Genomic DNA, 17,373 nt, shown 5'->3' with positions numbered 1-17,373 from the left:
TCAAAAAAATATGTGCAATTAGCTGCCTGCTGCAAGAAAAGTGCTGGTGCTTTTGTGAATGTGGGTCAGTGATTGCAGCGCTGCTAATAAATATATAAATACTGAAATAAATATGCAGTGTTCTTTAAAACTGATCTGTGTTGCTCGAATAAATTGATAAATAAATAAAGTGCTAATAAGGTCTAAACCCTGTGCAAATAAGCAATCAAAACTGTGCAAATAAGCAATATAACTGTGCAGATATTACAATGTAAAACTCATAAGTAAAACTCATAAGTAAAGTGCAACCAAAGTGCATGGTATACAGTCCATAAACTAGTCCTTTAGTAAAAAACAGGAGCTTGTTGCTTATTCCTTGTTGCTTCAGGGTCTCCCCCTTTGGGTATCTACTTACCACTAGGTGGTTGATTTGAAGCAGAATGAGCTGATGTTCCTATGGCTCCTGTAGGGCTGGTTGTGCTGTGGGCTGGAAGCGATCCTTTTCCTGAGTGTAGTAATCCCGATAGTCCTCATGGAAATAAAATGCTCAACATAGTGAGGACCGTTTAAAATATACTTTATTCCATTAAAACTTACAAAGGGATACTCACAAACATAAACAGTTTTGCGCCTATAACATATTCCTAATCTCGGTGCGGTGGTGAGCTGCTCCTCAGCGTTCGCTACCCCAACCGGAAGTCACGTGGCTGCCTCTCGGCCAATGGCTAGACGCGTTTCGCTGTGGACACAGCGTCATCTGTAGCTCAGATAGTAGATGGACTATTGTCTTTATTTAACCTCACCTACTATGTAACTATGTAACCTCTACATAAATAACTTTGCATTCAAAATCAAATGACATCTTCTTAAGGGTCTGACATCAGCATTGTACAGCATTGTAGCACACATAGAGCATTGTACTGTGGCACTTCAAAAATATCTTGGGTGCTAGGTATTGCAAATACCCGCTTCCTGGTTGATGGCACTGACCCTGTCCTTTCTTGCCAGAGGTTTCTTAACAACATAGGCAAAAAGTTTTTCTTGCTATGTTGTTTTTCTAAAAAAACATGTCCAACACTGTTAGTTCCAGCCAGATGGTATTCGAAGGATGAAAGTCAAACATGCTTTTATGCTATTTTTTATCTCAATTACTCTAATATCATGTAAAGCCCAGCTCCAGTTAAATTATTTGTTCATTAATGCCTTAGTCTATTTAAAATAAAAAAAAACAGCTTTAGCAATATTCGCCTTCCAAAATTGAGGCTCTCAGCAGTTTAATAATGTTTCTTAAAATCCCACTGAAAAAGCTGGAAGAGAAAACTACAAAGCTTTAAAAGCAAATATGAGTTTAACCTTTATGGTTATGCAATGTGGCTGGTGTGTGTAAATTATAATGCAGTGCTGGCATATACCGTATGCATTTCAATTGTATTTTTATTATTTGGCTTGAAAATACACCACTTTATGTTTTTCCTAGATCCTCTCAAGCTGTTTAGGACCAGATCTTTTGCACACATTTCTGTGGACTGCTTCTCCAGCATAGCCACACCCTCTTGTTCCCAGTCCATCCAGCTAATCCAGCATGTCCCCGAAAAGGTTTAAGACTGAACAGTTGTGAGCTTTTATTTTACTTTTCCTGGCTCAGGGTAAATTTATTGGTGTACTGCCAAAGCTCTTATGGTGCTCTCCTCTGTATTTTATTTGCAAGTAATATCAGTACTTGTCAGTACCTCAAGAAGTAGTTCTGCACACCAACAGGAATTTTCCTAATATATAACCAAACAGAAGATAATTTCTTCATCCTCTGTATTAATAATGGCTTAAGGTCTGTCCTGCTGGATTGGGGTTGGATGTCAACTATCTCTAATTCACTGCTTACAAAAATGCAGCCTCTATGATCCTTACAACTTCCTCACAAATGTCAATGTTCCAACACATTATAGCTAGCTATTTCAGCTAAAACCGCTTCTGTTTTGATGTTGCCTGCAGAGTGCCACCAGTGCTCAGAGCATAGCATTTTGGTCCTGGGAAGCTGTCATGAATGTTACGGCGTCCTGTACAGGGCTCCCTGATTGGTATAAAGCTGATGGCAACTGCCATCATTGCAACTTATAACTCATCCCTGGTCCCAATCAGCCATAGCCATATTTAGGCAATGACATCGTCTGCATCCCTGTACCCTTTGTTTACTTTCAGCTATTGGCTAGAGATTCTCCCGGCTGGCATTTAATGGGTCTGGGGAGTCTTCCATTGCTATGACACTGTCAACTGCACAGCGAGTAGTGACCTAGCTAGCAATTGGTTGAACATCAACTGAATGTTGGCATTATGGACATCCCATCTTCAATATGCCCTCCATGCAAAAATTTCATGTACCTGTTTACAACAGATATGTTAATCTGCTGCCTGCACAAACATTTGTCATATGGAGTAATAAGGGAATTTAAAGAGTGTACGTTCCAAGCACATTTCTGGACCACAACTAGGGGCTCATACAGTAAACACGCAATATGCACCTCTGCTCCTTTAGTAATACAGCCTGCAAACAAACCTCCCACATTTAGAAAGATATTGTTTTGTAGCTTATATCCTTCGACTGAGTGTTGTAGAGCCAGTTAGATACTGTAAAGTTTCCAATTAGTCAATCAACGTTTTGGCCACTAAAGAATTTAACAGTATTATCTACTAAAATTTTTACTAATATTATTATTATTATGGTTTTTATTATCAGTATTGCTGTTGCTAATAGTATTACTATCCACTAATGAAGCACAGAAAAAAGTGTTTATTTCCACATAAATATCAAACAGAAAAAACTCAACCTCTGTTTGGAACTTTAACTCCAGAGAAGTATTTTATTCTTTGTTTAGTTTTTTTTGATGACTAACTATATTTGCATGTCCAAATCTGTAACTGAACAGTAAAATACAATATTTATTCCCAACCATATTGTTTTAGTTTTAGTGATAGTCAGCTCTGTGCGAACTGGAAGACTACAATGAGGAAAGTCATTTTGAATAGTTCTATGTTAAGGGATCATAATTTACATGTCAAAGCAACATTTTCACTCGATCCATCTTTCTGTCTTAAACCTTGGTCTGTTGGCCCTCTGTTTTCCTCTTTCACTCTTTTCCAGCTATCTGTTGCTCTTCAGCTTACACTTTCTCGCTCTCTCTTTCCTGTTTTCATAATATATTATAAAGCTGGCTTTAGATTGCATATGCATTCCAGCACTTCATGATAGCATGTACATGCTTGCTTTTGAGGAGGAACCACAGAACCCCAAAGTAGCCAACAAACAAAGCCCAACTGCTTCCCCATGTGTTCATTTTTCTGTTCTTTTTTCCCTTTTTATAGAAAACTATTTATATGTCATTAACTAAAATCAGCAATGGAAGAAGACATATACCTGTATTCACTTTCTCTACATTGCATTTAAAGTGGTTATAAATTCAGTTATTCCAATTCCTGCCAGCCCCTCTGTAATAACAAGATGTACTACACAGTGTGTGATTTTTAAAAATTCTGCAGCCAATTACCTTTATCCAAATTGCAAATGTGCGGTCACCGCCCGCCGCTCTCCTTCCTCGAGCTAAGGACTACAGTGGGAGGGGCTGAGTTTCCCCTCTGACATCAGCCAGCCAGCCATGTGAAAAATGGTATTTAGCTCCAGAGTTTTAAAAAAACATACACTGTGTAGTGCATCCTGGTATTACAGAGGGGCTGGCAGGAAGTGAAATTACTAACTTTTCTGCCAGACGACAAAGTTTCAGGAATTGGGGGGGGGGGGGGGCAGAGAAGACAGCTCATACACAGACTTCTGATCTGACAGGCAGGGAGAGAGGGGGAGAGGGAGAGCAGCGGGATGACGGAGGCATGTAAACTGACCACAGTATCATGAATCAGCAGCCTTTATTACCATGGTCAGCACACTAAGGGGGACACAGGAACTGGCAGGATCAACCAGGTAAATTACAACATAGAAAGTGACAAATGACACCTCACAAGCACTGTGCGATTTAACATGCTTTAAAGGAACAGGATGTATTTTTTTTTTTTTGTTTTTTTTTTTTAGGGTTACAACCTCCTTAGGAACAGCCCAGTCAGGGAATTACCATGGTGTTAACATCAGTCATTCAATTTATATTTAAGTGGTTCTAAAGAATAAAGGTTTTGTACCTAAATGCATTCTCTGCATTAGGGTAAAAAACCTTTTAGCTGCAGTTCCCCCCATCCCAAATTCTTACCTGAGCCCAATCTCAGTCCAGTGCTGTGCTCTTGCTTTCCCTCCTCACTAGACTGTGTGAAAGCAGTGACATCCATTGACTCCCACTGCTTTGTATCAAATCCAGTGACGTGACGAGGGAGCGGGGGGGGGGGTTGACGCCGAGCCGCACAGTTCATGTCAATAGATAGGAGTGCAGCTAAGGATAGAACCCATATGAATACCCCCCTAGCAAGCAGCTTGCTGGGTACTTGAAGGGGGAAAGCACATAAAGCAGCAGTGGGGCACCCTAGAAAAGGAGGATCGGAGCTGCTCTGTGCAAAACTATTACACATAGCAGGTAAGAGTAACATGTTTGTTAGTTTAAAAAAATAAAATGTGAACCTTTATTATCACTTTAAAGAATGTCACCTGCCTACTAGGGAGAAACAGGGGAGCATGACAAAGGTAAGTATAAGCAGGCTGGGAAGTGGAATTTCAAGAGTGTTTTTTCCCTGAGTATAATACCAATTTACCTAATTCTATAATTTCCAGTTTCAAATGGCTTTTGGGTGGAAATGCCACCTCCTGATGATAAGTCTTGAACCAGTGAAGTCTTGACCTTCTTTGCAGGCTCAGAGTCATGTTGATGAAATAAGGATATCAGTAACTATAGTGATTTAGGTAGCATGGAAGTCTGATGCACAACGTGCATGCCAGGGTGAAAAACAGAGACATACATCAGGTAGGTCATGCCTCCTGAGCCTTTTCTAAATAAAAGAGTTCAGATTTTATAGGTATTTACCTTTAACAAACACGGCGAACAATTAACATTTCTTGCCTTGAAGTGTTACAATTTACTCCCTGTAGAACTTATTTATATATTATGGTAATTTTTGCAAACCTTAGGCCACAACTTTATTGAACAGAAATCACCTTTGTAAGTTTCACATTGACTGGCCATTTTTGCATATTATTGTTTCAACTTAAAAGAATCATTGGGCACTTTCAAAATGGTGTAAGTAAATAGATACACATTGATCTTGGACGCTTTTATCTTTAATTGAATTTCATCAACATGCAGAATGCAAATGAATTGTATAATATATAACATTAGTTATTAAAATATGTCTTATTTTATGTAGGAAACAATTTACTGAAAAAGATTATTCTCTTAAAGATGGCTCTTAACAAATTCTAATATATTATTTGCCTAGTTAAATTAGAAGAAATTGGACAGTAAAGGTAAATATTATAAATGAGTAACAAACTTATATTACAGTAGCTAACTATAGCAAGCCTCAATAGCAAAAGTGCAATTCATATTATCGTACCAAAAATGTCCATATAATAAAATGTATTAAATTCAAAGAGACAAAATAAGTATATTGTAGCTTACCAGTTCTTAGATGTGCTGGCTACATTAGTTTTCTTTCTTTAGGCTTTATTCCCCCCTTTATTACCACCTTCAAGTCACAAACTTCCACTGTCTTCACAAGCATACAGCCCAAGAGGGAAATTTAAATTCATAGAACTTCAGTGGATAACCAAGCTACCATCATGCATAATTACATTCATACCCTTGCAGTTCATTAACAGACCTACACCACTGTGCTATTTACACAGCAGATGGTGATAGACTATAAAACATATCTGTGTTGAAGGTATAAAATTCCCATTTATACAATATTTCTGTGTTTTTATGTGTTTCTAGGAGCTGCCTTGATTCTCAAGCATTTCAGAAATATGGGCTATTCATATCTAAAAGTCAGCCTGGCGTTTCATTCCTTGCACAGTGTGGTGTGGATCACCAAAGGAAGCAGGATCAGGTATGAATACAAACTCCCCAACTTTTTGATATGGAAATGAGGGACACCTATTATCAAAAGAATGTAGGCATAGGACACACCCCCTGCCACGCCCCCTTAAAGGAGAATTTTACAAAAAAATGTTTTAGTTAAATCTACAAGTGCTTTTTTTTCTTTACCACTACTATTCCTTTTTTACTGGCTTTTGAAATTTACAAATGCAGTAATTTAGCATTTGGGGGAAAGGTTTAACACTGGGAAACACTTTTTGAAAGATAAAAAGTGCATTTTATATACAACTATATACAGTAGATCAGACCAAAATGAGGGACAAATGAGGGGGAAAGTGGGATAGAGGGACTTTGTTCCAAATCAGGGACAGTCCCTCAAAATCAGGGACAGTTGGGAGCTATGTGAATAGCCTGTATGGGTGGAAAATAAATAAACCAGATGGAGTTTTTTTTTTTTTTTTTTACCAAACCACAGAATAATTAGATTCCAACTTCATGACCAACTTTACAAAACTTATGATACAAAGTGATATTGAGCCTTTAGATATAAAAAAAAAAATAGTGCTGTAATAATAATTTGATCTATGCTGGAAATGTGTGCTATTCAATCAAGAAAGACCTTACATAGTTACATAGTTACTGAGGTTGAAAAAAGACATCAGTCCATCCAGTTCAACCTATGATGTGTGTGTGTGTGTTTGCTGTTAACCGTACATTGTACAGGTCCTTCTAAAAAAATTAGCATATTGTGATAAAGTTCATTATTTTCTGTAATGTACTGATAAACATTAGACTTTCATATATTTTAGATTCATTACACACAACTGAAGTAGTGCAAGCCTTTTATTGTTTTAATATTGATGATTTTGGCATACAGCTCATGAAAACCCAAAATTCCTATCTCAAAAAATTAGCATATTTCATCCGACCAATAAAAGAAAAGTGTTTTTAATACAAAAAAAGTCAACCTTCAAAAAATTATGTTCAGTTATGCACTCAATACTTGGTCGGGAATCCTTTTGCATAAATGACTGCTTCAATGCGGCGTGGCATGGAGGCAATCAGCCTGTGGCACTGCTGAGGTGTTATGGAGGCCCAGGATGCTTCGATAGCGGCCTTGAGCTCATCCAGAGTGTTGGGTCTTGCGTCTCTCAACTTTCTCTTCACAACATCCCACAGATTCTCTATGGGGTTCAGGTCAGGAGAGTTGGCAGGCCAATTGAGCACAGTAATACCATGGTCAGTAAACCATTTACCAGTGGTTTTGGCACTGTGAGCAGGTGCCAGGTCGTGCTGAAAAATTAAATCTTCATCTCCATAAAGCTTTTCAGCAGATGGAAGCATGAAGTGCTCCAAAATCTCCTGATAGCTAGCTGCATTGACCCTGCCCTTGATAAAACACAGTGGACCAACACCAGCAGCTGACATGGCACCCCAGACCATCACTGACTGTGGGTACTTGACACTGGACTTCAGGCATTTTGGCATTTCCCTCTCCCCAGTCTTCCTCAGGGTCCGGTCACCTTTTATTGTTGTGCAGCGTTTTCTGCCACACTTTTTCCTTCCCACAGACTTCCCACTGAGGTGCCTTGATACAGCACTCTGGGAACAGCCTATTCGTTCAGAAATTTCTTTCTGTGTCTTACCCTCTTGCTTGAGGGTGTCAATGATGGCCTTCTGGACAGCAGTCAGGTCGGCAGTCTTACCCATGATTGCGGTTTTGAGTAATGAACCAGGCTGTGAGTTTTTAAAAGCCTCAGGAATCTTTTGCAGGTGTTTAGAGTTAATTAGTCAACTCTCCTGACCTGAACCCCATAGAGAATCTGTGGGATGTTGTGAAGAGAAAGTTGAGAGACGCAAGACCCAACACTCTGGATGAGCTCAAGGCCGCTATCGAAGCATCCTGGACCTCCATAACACCTCAGCAGTGCCACAGGCTGATTGCCTCCATGCCACGCCGCATTGAAGCAGTCATTTCTGCAAAAGGATTCCCGACCAAGTATTGAGTGCATAACTGAACATAATTTTTTGAAGGTTAACATTTTTTTTGTATTAAAAACACTTTTCTTTTATTGGTCGGATGAAATATGCTAATATTTTGAGATAGGAATTTTGGGTTTTCATGAGCTGTATGCCAAAATCATCAATATTAAAACAATAAAAAGCTTGCACTACTTCAGTTGTGTGTAATGAATCTAAAATATATGAAAGTCTAATGTTTATCAGTACATTACAGAAAATAATGAACTTTATCACAATATGCTAATTTTTTGAGAAGGACCTGTATACCCCTGTATGTTGTGGTCTCTAAGGTGCCCATCTAATAGTTTTTTTAAACTATCAACGCTTCCTGCTGATACGACTGCTTGTGGAAGAGAATTCCACATCCTTACCGCTCTTACAGTGAAGAACCCCTTACGCATTTTAAGGTTAAACCGCCTTTCCTCTAGTTTTAGTGAGTGGCCGCGTGTCTTATTGTATTCCCTTCCTCTGAATAGTTTTTTCCTTATGCTAGGGTCGCCAGTACAGTAGTTGTACATTGATATCATATCCCCCCCTCAATCGTCTCTTCTCCAGAGAGAATAGGTTCAGTGCTTGTAGTCTTTCCTCATAGCTGATGTCCTCCATTCCCCTAATTATTTTTGTTGCCCTTCTCTGGACTCTCTCCAGTTCCAGCACATCCTTCCTGAGGACCGGGCCAAGAACTGGACAGCATACTCCAGATGTGGCCGGACCAGAGTCTTGTAGAGTGGGAGAATAATCTCTTTATTTCTGGAGTGAATCCCCTTTTTTATACATCCCAGTATTCTGTTGGCTTTGCTTGCAGCGGCTTGGCATTGCATGACACTGCCAAGCCTGTTGTCTACCAGTACCCCCAAGTCTTTTTCCATCCTAGACTCACCCAGAGGTTCCCCCCCCCCCCTAGCTTGCTTTCTGGTTTCTGGCCCCCCCCCCCAAGTGCATTACTTTACATTTTTCAACATTAAACCTCATCTGCCATGTAGTTGCCCACTCCGTTATTTTGTTAGCACTACCACTGATACATGTTTTTAGGATCCATTTGAGGCAGGCAGGGGAACTGTCTATGGTCAAGTGTTATTCCTTGTCCTGGAACTAAAATATTACAGCTTATTTTTAAAATTGAACTATAGGTAACATAAAAAATGACATAAGATGCCACCTGTCCCTAAGATTTACACAGCAGTCCCCCAGTTACATAGTTTAGTTACCTCTTTATTCTACCAATAGATCTGTTATGTTTCTACTGTTTTTAACTGGGTGACAACATTGTTTGCCCTGAAGTCACATCACTTAAAAGCATTGTCACCTTGTGGATAGGGTAGTCTTCGATGGACATGTATTTTTTTAACAAATTTAAAGCGGAACTTCACTCTCTTAATCACATTAAGAAAAATAAAAAACATTGACTATTTGTAATCCTTATGCTTGCAGCATTAGTAAACAGATAGGAAAGTAAATCATATTTACTTGCTTTAAAACGTTTGTTACTCCAACACTTCATATTCCTGATATGTGCCTGCTATACCAAGTACTTGTATGAGAAGGTATCTTGTTCTCTTTGTATTGCTTCCTTTGTGTTAAATCTCTGGTGTTACCGCCAGTCCCTCTGCTTTCCTATTAAAAACTGACCAGACTAGGCAGGAGAAAACACCGTGGTCAATTCTCTAGCTATGCTAGGGAACTCAGCCCTCCCTCCTCCAATAATCAGACTTGTCCTGACATGCCCCCACTGCACAGCCATTCACTGGGAAGCTCGGTGTGCTGCTGCTTCTCCTCCCCCCAGCTCTTATGCAGCTGGAGCCATAGGAAATGTGATTACTTATAAAAAAGGGAAACAAGGTATTTATAATGATTTTGTTTTTCTATCTATACACAAAGGTTTTGCCTTTCATTGGGTTATTTTTCAAGGTGATCGTTTACAATCACTTTAATCTCTTTTTTTTACATTTTTCATTTGAAAAATAATTTTATACATCCTATGAATTTTCTAAAATGGGAGAAGGGGAGGAGGGGTTTTCTCAGCTAAGCACACCCTCCTGTCTGCATGCCTGAGCTAAAGGAAGGAGGGATTGCAGGAAGTAGGTGCTAGGGATCAACCAATTATTGAATTGATCGATAATCGGCGGGCGATATTCACTTTTTTCCAAGTATCGCTATCGGCCACAAACTTGTCCGTTATGACCGATAGTTCTGCCTCCGGAGGGGAAGGGGGGGTGGGGATTAGAGCGCCACCTGAAAACACAAAAAGCAGGATTCTTCTGCTTACCCGGCGCCGGCGCTGTCATACGAAGTCCCACCTCCTGGACCGAGTCCTACCTATGATAGACAGTACACTGGTCCAGGAGGTGGGACTTCGTATGACAGCGCCCGCGCTGGGTAAGTAGAAGAACCCTGCTCTGTGTAATCAGGCGGCGCTCTAATCCCCATGCACTGGTCACTCTGCATTGATGGGGGCACTGGTCACTGTGCATTGAATGGGGGCACTGGTCACTCTGCATTGAATAGGGGTACTGGTCACTCTGCATTGAATGGGGGCACTGGTCACTCTGCATTGAATGGGGGCACTGGTCACTCTGCATTGGATGTGTGATTGAATGTGCAGATTATCGGCCCATATCGATACGTTGTGACCAAAATATCGGTATCGGCCCTGGAAAAACCATATTGGTCTATCCCTTGTAGGTTCTACATGAATCACCTGCACTTAATTAGGACGGCCACGACTAGAAATGCTAGGGGGTGTTTTTCAAAGTAATTTCTCAGCAAAATAAAGCATGGAGACATGGATGGATGGGTATGTTTGCTTTGAATAATAAAAGTTAATCAAATCGTGTTTTTGGTTTGTGGCACTAAGATGCAGTATAGTTCTGTTTTAATGTATGTAACATTAACCTTAACTCTATCTATAGTTTTTCTTTGGAAAAAAGGTCCAAATCATATAAAAGAATAAAAATAATGAATAGTAAGCATCTCTGTCAGGGTAATATAATTTGTCCTAGCCTTTGTAACAATTATTTTGTTGAACAGCTTGGTCCTACATGGTGAAACATTTAAATAAAGGCAAGTAAATTAAGGGGGAAAAAAAAGAGTTATTTTACTGAAAACTGTGATTAGCCACATACAATTACTGGGTAGAACTCTGTCAGTGCGCAGCTCTGAAAGTGTCCATATCTACACTAGGGAAGGAGGGTGGGGAATCTCCCAGCTGAACGCTCAATGCGGCAGAGGATACAGAACTGAGTGGAAATCTGCTACAGATACGACAGCTTCACAACACAGGCACGGCCCCCTCTAAGTACTAGATAATCTTTGTACACCACCTAAGAGTTGTTTTTAAAGTGGTTGAAAAGGCAGAAGGTTTTTTACAGCTTAATGCATCCTCTGCCCACCCTCTCTTAAATACTTAACTGAGCCCGATCTCAATCCAGCGCCGTGCCCAGGAGTAGTGGCTGTCTCCTCCCTGGACATGGAGGCACCAGTGAGAGCCATTGGCTCCTGCTATTGTCAACCACAGCCTATAAGGACAGAGCAGGGGGTGGTGGGGCCAAGCTGTGCTCTGTGTGTCAATAAACATGGAGAGCCTGGCTCAGGATCGAGCACAAGAGTGGCCCCATAGCAAAACCATTGCACAGAGCAGATAAGTATATGTTTGTTATTTAAGGAAAAAAACACTTTACAATCACCTTAAATGCTGACAAATTCCTGAATAGAGTAATGTTTTAAGGATTTGTCACTGCCATAGCAATAGATTTGGCGGTAGTAAAAATTACCTGAATTTGCTGCACATGTTGGTTATGTTACAAACACTGGTTCATATGCTTGGCTGAATTAGGTTCAGGTAGTTCTTAAAGGAACTACTACCAGAAAAGTGGTGCTAGGGCCATTTTTAATTCCCCTGATCGTTTATTTTCTTGCTGTAGTGGGTGTTTAAAGACCTTGCACTAGCAGAAAATTCTGCCTTTTGAATGTCCCCCCCCCCCCCATTGCAAAACTCTGCAAAGAATAAAAAGAACCTGTAGGATAAAAAAAGCTAATACTATATTTACCTTTCCAGTAGCTTCGTTGTGACAAGATCCTAGGAAATGCAGAAAAGCCCAAATTGTTTGCGAGATTAATTTACAGCATAGTCCAAGAAGTGTCTTGTGACTTTTTTGCCAGTATTCCCCAGGATTTTCCCAGAATGAGTGTTATGTCACCCTCCTCTAGGCTGTGTGGCCAGAACCTGCGAAAGAGATAATTATATTTGATAATTACTTTTTAAGTCCACTTTAAAGTGTTTTTAAACCCTTTCATATACCCAGTGTGGTCTCAAGTGATACACAGAGATGAAACATATCCTCCTACATAAGTTGTACTTGTCTATCTGCAGTCTTCTCTCCTCCACATCATTTCAAAGTGCTGAATATATTTTAATTTGCAGTCTTCAGAAAGCAGGGGCGGAGAGCTGAAGTCACAATCTGCAGAGGTCAGTGGGGTGAGCTCAGAGAGCTGATTGGGGGGAAGGGACATCCCTCCTTCACACAGCACACAGGAACAGAGCTGAGGTTGTCAATCTTCTGGAGATCCCTCCCCTGTCACTATTTTTCTCTTGGTGTCAGGAAAACTTGCCAGAAGTGACTCATGCTGATAGCAGAGGAACAAAGTAGCAGACAGAAATTACACTTAGTGCTCCCTTATTGAGACAAGTACACACGATAGAGGGATATGCTTTGTTCATATTACATGTCTGAGGTTTACAGCCACTTTAAGTTAAACAGTTATGAGCAAAGGGCAGTAACCTGTTACAGACATTTAGAGTTTGCCTTTAATTGACTCGTTTGATTGGTTCCTGTGGGTTGCTGTAACTTTCACATTATCCTATTTCTAACATTAGAGATATGTTTAGCTTGTAAAACACTTATATATTTTATGATACAATTTTTATCTGAGAGTGCCGTATGCTAACCCAAGAGAAAACACATTAATATTTCTGATCAGGAAGTGTGCATTTCCCTAAAAAAGATATTTATATTAAAAACACGACAATGCAGATAAGTGACTTTTTTTCAGCCCATTTTAATAAGACTAAGCAGCGATTCTCAGTAGGCTTTAAAGTCTTTTGGCAGAGTATGTTACAATTAGCATTGTTTATCTTGGCGAGCAGAACACACTTGTCTATAACTGTGTGCTTGCAAATTATATTAGAGGCAATGAGACTCTTTTATATTTAATCTACTTGCCATTGTATTTCTCTCATTTTGTGGAGGAAACCTCACTGCCTCTTGAAAAAAACAAACAAATGACAGTCATATGTTGAAATTAGATGGAAAATAGGATAGGAAAGCTCAGAGTTAACCTATTGCTATTGGGTCACCTCAGTCAATTGAAAAGCATCTGTAATATATGCAGCCACCTGGTGATTCCAATTAATCATCAGTCATCTGATGTGACACTAAAGAGATGGATCATGGACGAAATGATTTAATCCTGCCAAATCAGCTGCAAGTATTTGAGAAACATTAATTTACAAGCCACTCTCTGCCTGTAGTTTGTACAATAAAGTCAATGTAACCAAATTCATACCCCATGTAAATACATTTAGCGTACTGGGTTTTGCACGTGGGCATTACCCTTGTGTTGACTCCAGTTAAACCTAATTATGTTCTGCAATGTCTCAGTGTAATTCACTACATCTCAACTGGACCTGAATCATGGGGTCATTTCCCACTTATAATGATAACAAGTTAAATGTTTAAAGAAAACTTGTCACGGTAGAAATTTCGGACTGCCATTGCAGACCTTCTGAAAATGCATTTTACCTAGCCGTCTTATGACATCAACACTTTCCACGTCACTGACCCACAACATTCATTATGTTTTTTGGGCAGACATTTTATTTCTTTTAAGACAGCCTTCCTTTATAGGTCAAGACACAACTGGGCTGATGCATTGATCCTAATAGTTCATTTTAAAGTCCAACTTCCATCGCTAGCACACACTGGAAATACCTTTTTTCCATGGGTCTCCTGGCCAGTCACATGTCATGTGGGGTCCTCTTCTTTCACACTTCTCTAACTCTGGGCAGAAAACCAACCTAAGACAAGTTAGCAATAAAAACAATAACAGCAGGCATGCTGTCACGTACCTGGAAGGAGACTGAATTGACAAGGTCGGCCTCTCTTATATCTCCCGCCCAGACCCCACTGAAGGTGAGACAGCGGGTGTCAAGGGACAGGAGGGACACGAGTGCCTGTGGTTGTTGATGGTTCAGAATAGACAACTTGTCCGGATTCCGGAAACTGAAACATGCAGCGATGTATGAGACGGGTGCAGCGGACAGCCAGGCAAGCACTCGGGTAGCTCTGAGAGTCAAAGTCAGAGACAGAGTCAGAGTTGCAGGAAAGCCAGGGTCATCAACAGGCGGTGCAGCGGGGTACCAATTCATAAGCAGAGCCAAAGTCCGGGATGGAGCCGGGTCAGGTTTAGCAGAGAGCTAGAAGCAGAATCCAAGGTCAAGTCCAGAACACTGTAATGAAAAGAAATGGCTGCACTCAGATGTTGCCAAAATCAAGGTTTATTGGACATCCCAATGTGGCAAAAAAGTGGCAAGGTAGACGCGTTTCACACACTAAGATGTGTGCTTAATCATTACAAGTGTAATGTTGTAATGTAATGATTAAGCACACATCTTAGTGTGTGAAACGCGTCTACCTTGCCACTTTTTTGCCACATTGGGATGTCCAATAAACCTGGATTTTGACAACATCTGAGTGCAGCCATTTCTTTTCATTACTGACTATCCACGGAGGCGAGCTGGGGCGAGCACCGCTGTTGGTCATCAAGCTTCCCATTACCTTGAGCAGTGTATCTCTTTCCTTTGTATCAAGTCCAGAACACGCCAAGTCAGCAACAGGAAAGCATACAGGTATAATCAGGTCATGAGATACAGCTGAAGATCAGTCAGCAAAGGAAATGGGAATGAGAATGAGCTCATCTAGCGCCAAGCGCCATTGTGCGTGCGTACGTGCGAATGCGCATGGATGAATGCGCGTCTCACAGGAATTCCCTGACACATACCTTGGAGGTAGCTCCTACCTCCTTAAAAGTACAATAACACATCAGAAGCCCATATTCACTCAAGGCAGCTGTAGAACCCCATCCTGTGTCTGTCACAAATCCAACAAAGCTAAAATTGCAGCCACCAAAATTTTTAACTAGCGCAAAGAAAAGTGTACCAGGGCACTTTAGCAGAAATTTCAGGGGTAGGAGGTCACTTGAAGTCTGACAGTTGCTACTGCTTAGCAGATGAGAATTGTAATAAAGACAAGGTAATTGATTTAGTAGTTTCCCAAAACAGCTCCATTGAAGGCATGCCAGGAATGATAACTTTCACAATTGCTTGTGGTCTCAACTGTAATTTCAAGCCATCAAATGGCTGATGTTATAACTGACCACGTGCAGGACCATGGCAACAGCAGATCAAAAATGGGTAATGCCCATGACTATTACAATTAAGAGAAGGACCATCAAATACATAATGGTATAAATTACTGTATGCTAGCGACTCACCAATTGTGGAATACAGACCGTACAAGTGGTAATTGGCCAAGCTTACAAATAAAGTACATTTTTGGTTTTCTATAAGAGCTATGAATCATTACTATTTACCTCAAACTATCAAATGGAAACCATGGTAGAGTTTCACTTTTTCTATATACTCATAACTCTAATGTTTATCTGAAAATTATTTGTTATATGCTTTTCAAAATTCATTTCTGTTTTTTGTTTTCACGATTAACTTACTATTGCTGGAGTTCCGCCTTTAAAATGTATAACATGTTAACATGAATTGATGAGATTATTAATGTTAGACAGATCACCTTTACATATCTATCCAAATATTAGTGGAAAAAAGCCACATAAATAATAAGAGACTAAATATTTGATTTACAAAAATGAGTTTTCTATTTAATAATACTTGCTTAACTGAATTTAGAAACTCAATTAAGGTAAAAACAAATGTTCAAAATGAAAGCAGATATACTGTAGGAGATATCTAGAGACATTGGGATACAAAATAATATTAAGCAGAATGCATTAGTGCTATGCAAATGGGAAGGGTGTATCTCTTATCCAAAGTGCATTCCAGATTGTCAGTTGATGTATTAATCAATTACATGAAGTCATTGCTGCAATTATCATGGTAATCTGAAAGTTGTGAGTTAAGATGAGCTCTTGCTGTCTTCGTGACTTGTTCCCGGATTTACTTATTGCAAACCAAGTCATATTGCTTTTTCATTTTTAACCTCCATTTACTGGACATGCTACTCTTAGAAAAAAATATTTGGATTTCAGTTCTGTACTTTGAGATGCTATTGGGAATGAAATATTAACACCATAATGTGTATATCTAGTTGCTGGATATTATCCTCTATATTTTATAAAAACCATTCTGATTATTGTATCCTCTACGACATTGTTTATGTTGTGTACTTAATAGTGGCTACAGTGAATTTGCTGTTTATAAATTATTATAATTGTTACCTGGCATTATGACCAGTAAGTGCAATGAAATCTTGATCCCCACTAAAACACATTATGACTTCATAGGATACTAGAAAGACTTCCATAAAACTTTACTGAGAGAGGTGTCGACTGTGCGGGAGAATGGTCAGTAACTTATTTGTTTGCTCTGTTTAGTTGTAGCACTTAAGATGTTTAATATTGCATGAACTGCACCTGAGCATCTCCCAGCAGCCTCTATGGTTCATATTTCATGCCATTTGTTTTCTTTTCTAGAGCAAGGAGCTAGCTCAAATGATGATGAAAAAAGAAAATGACGATTCCAAGCTTTTTGAAAAACATCCAGAAAGTTCTGCTCACTTTCATTCTAACAAGATGATGAAACGTGTGAATTAAAACAGAAGATATTCAAATTCTTCTAATCCTATGCCATCTAGATGCAACAGAAAAGATGTACATTATTATATACAGTTTTATGGGGAGTTAACAATGGTAATTTTTTTATCCATCAAAGTATGGGACAAAATTACATAACAGTATATGTTTTTTAGGAGAAGGGTAGAATAAAACACAAATGTCCTAATTTTGGAGAAAGCAGACCGACGTCTACTTCCTGATGCATTTTATTAACTAACCATTATGAATTTATACTTTTCCCTGCCATGAAAATGTCAAAATCATGGGATACCTTTTCTGCAAATAAATCCTGTTTCCAACATTATTTTCTGTCTGTTTTTGTATCCATCTTTTCTGTTAACTGGGTATTCTATTCCTGTTCACCACCAAGGGGCAGTGTAGCAGTCGTCTATCACTAGAGTGTGCTGTATGGAGGTGGTGCATCTGCTCT

General features: G+C 39.6%; 1 protein-coding gene across 1 annotated transcript in view; it reads left to right on the top strand.

Moving 5' to 3' along the window:
* Window positions 1-16,922, top strand: part of LOC309550822 (uncharacterized protein) — a gene marked incomplete at both ends in the record, with an annotated part of 410,136 nt that extends 393,214 nt beyond the window's left edge. Inside the window, 2 exons of the mRNA XM_082251167.1 lie at window positions 5,898-6,012; window positions 16,803-16,922. Coding sequence (XP_082107293.1) covers window positions 5,898-6,012; window positions 16,803-16,922 — 235 coding nt within the window. The remainder of the gene's footprint in view (window positions 1-5,897; window positions 6,013-16,802) is intronic.
* Window positions 16,923-17,373: the final 451 nt, after the last annotated feature.

The sequence above is a fragment of the Pelophylax lessonae genome (genome assembly GCF_965119305.1).
Source record: "Pelophylax lessonae genome assembly, chromosome: 3".
Lineage (NCBI taxonomy): Eukaryota > Metazoa > Chordata > Amphibia > Anura > Ranidae > Pelophylax > Pelophylax lessonae.
Note: the sequence above shows the minus strand (reverse complement) of the source record. Positions and strands in the feature narration are given on the sequence as shown.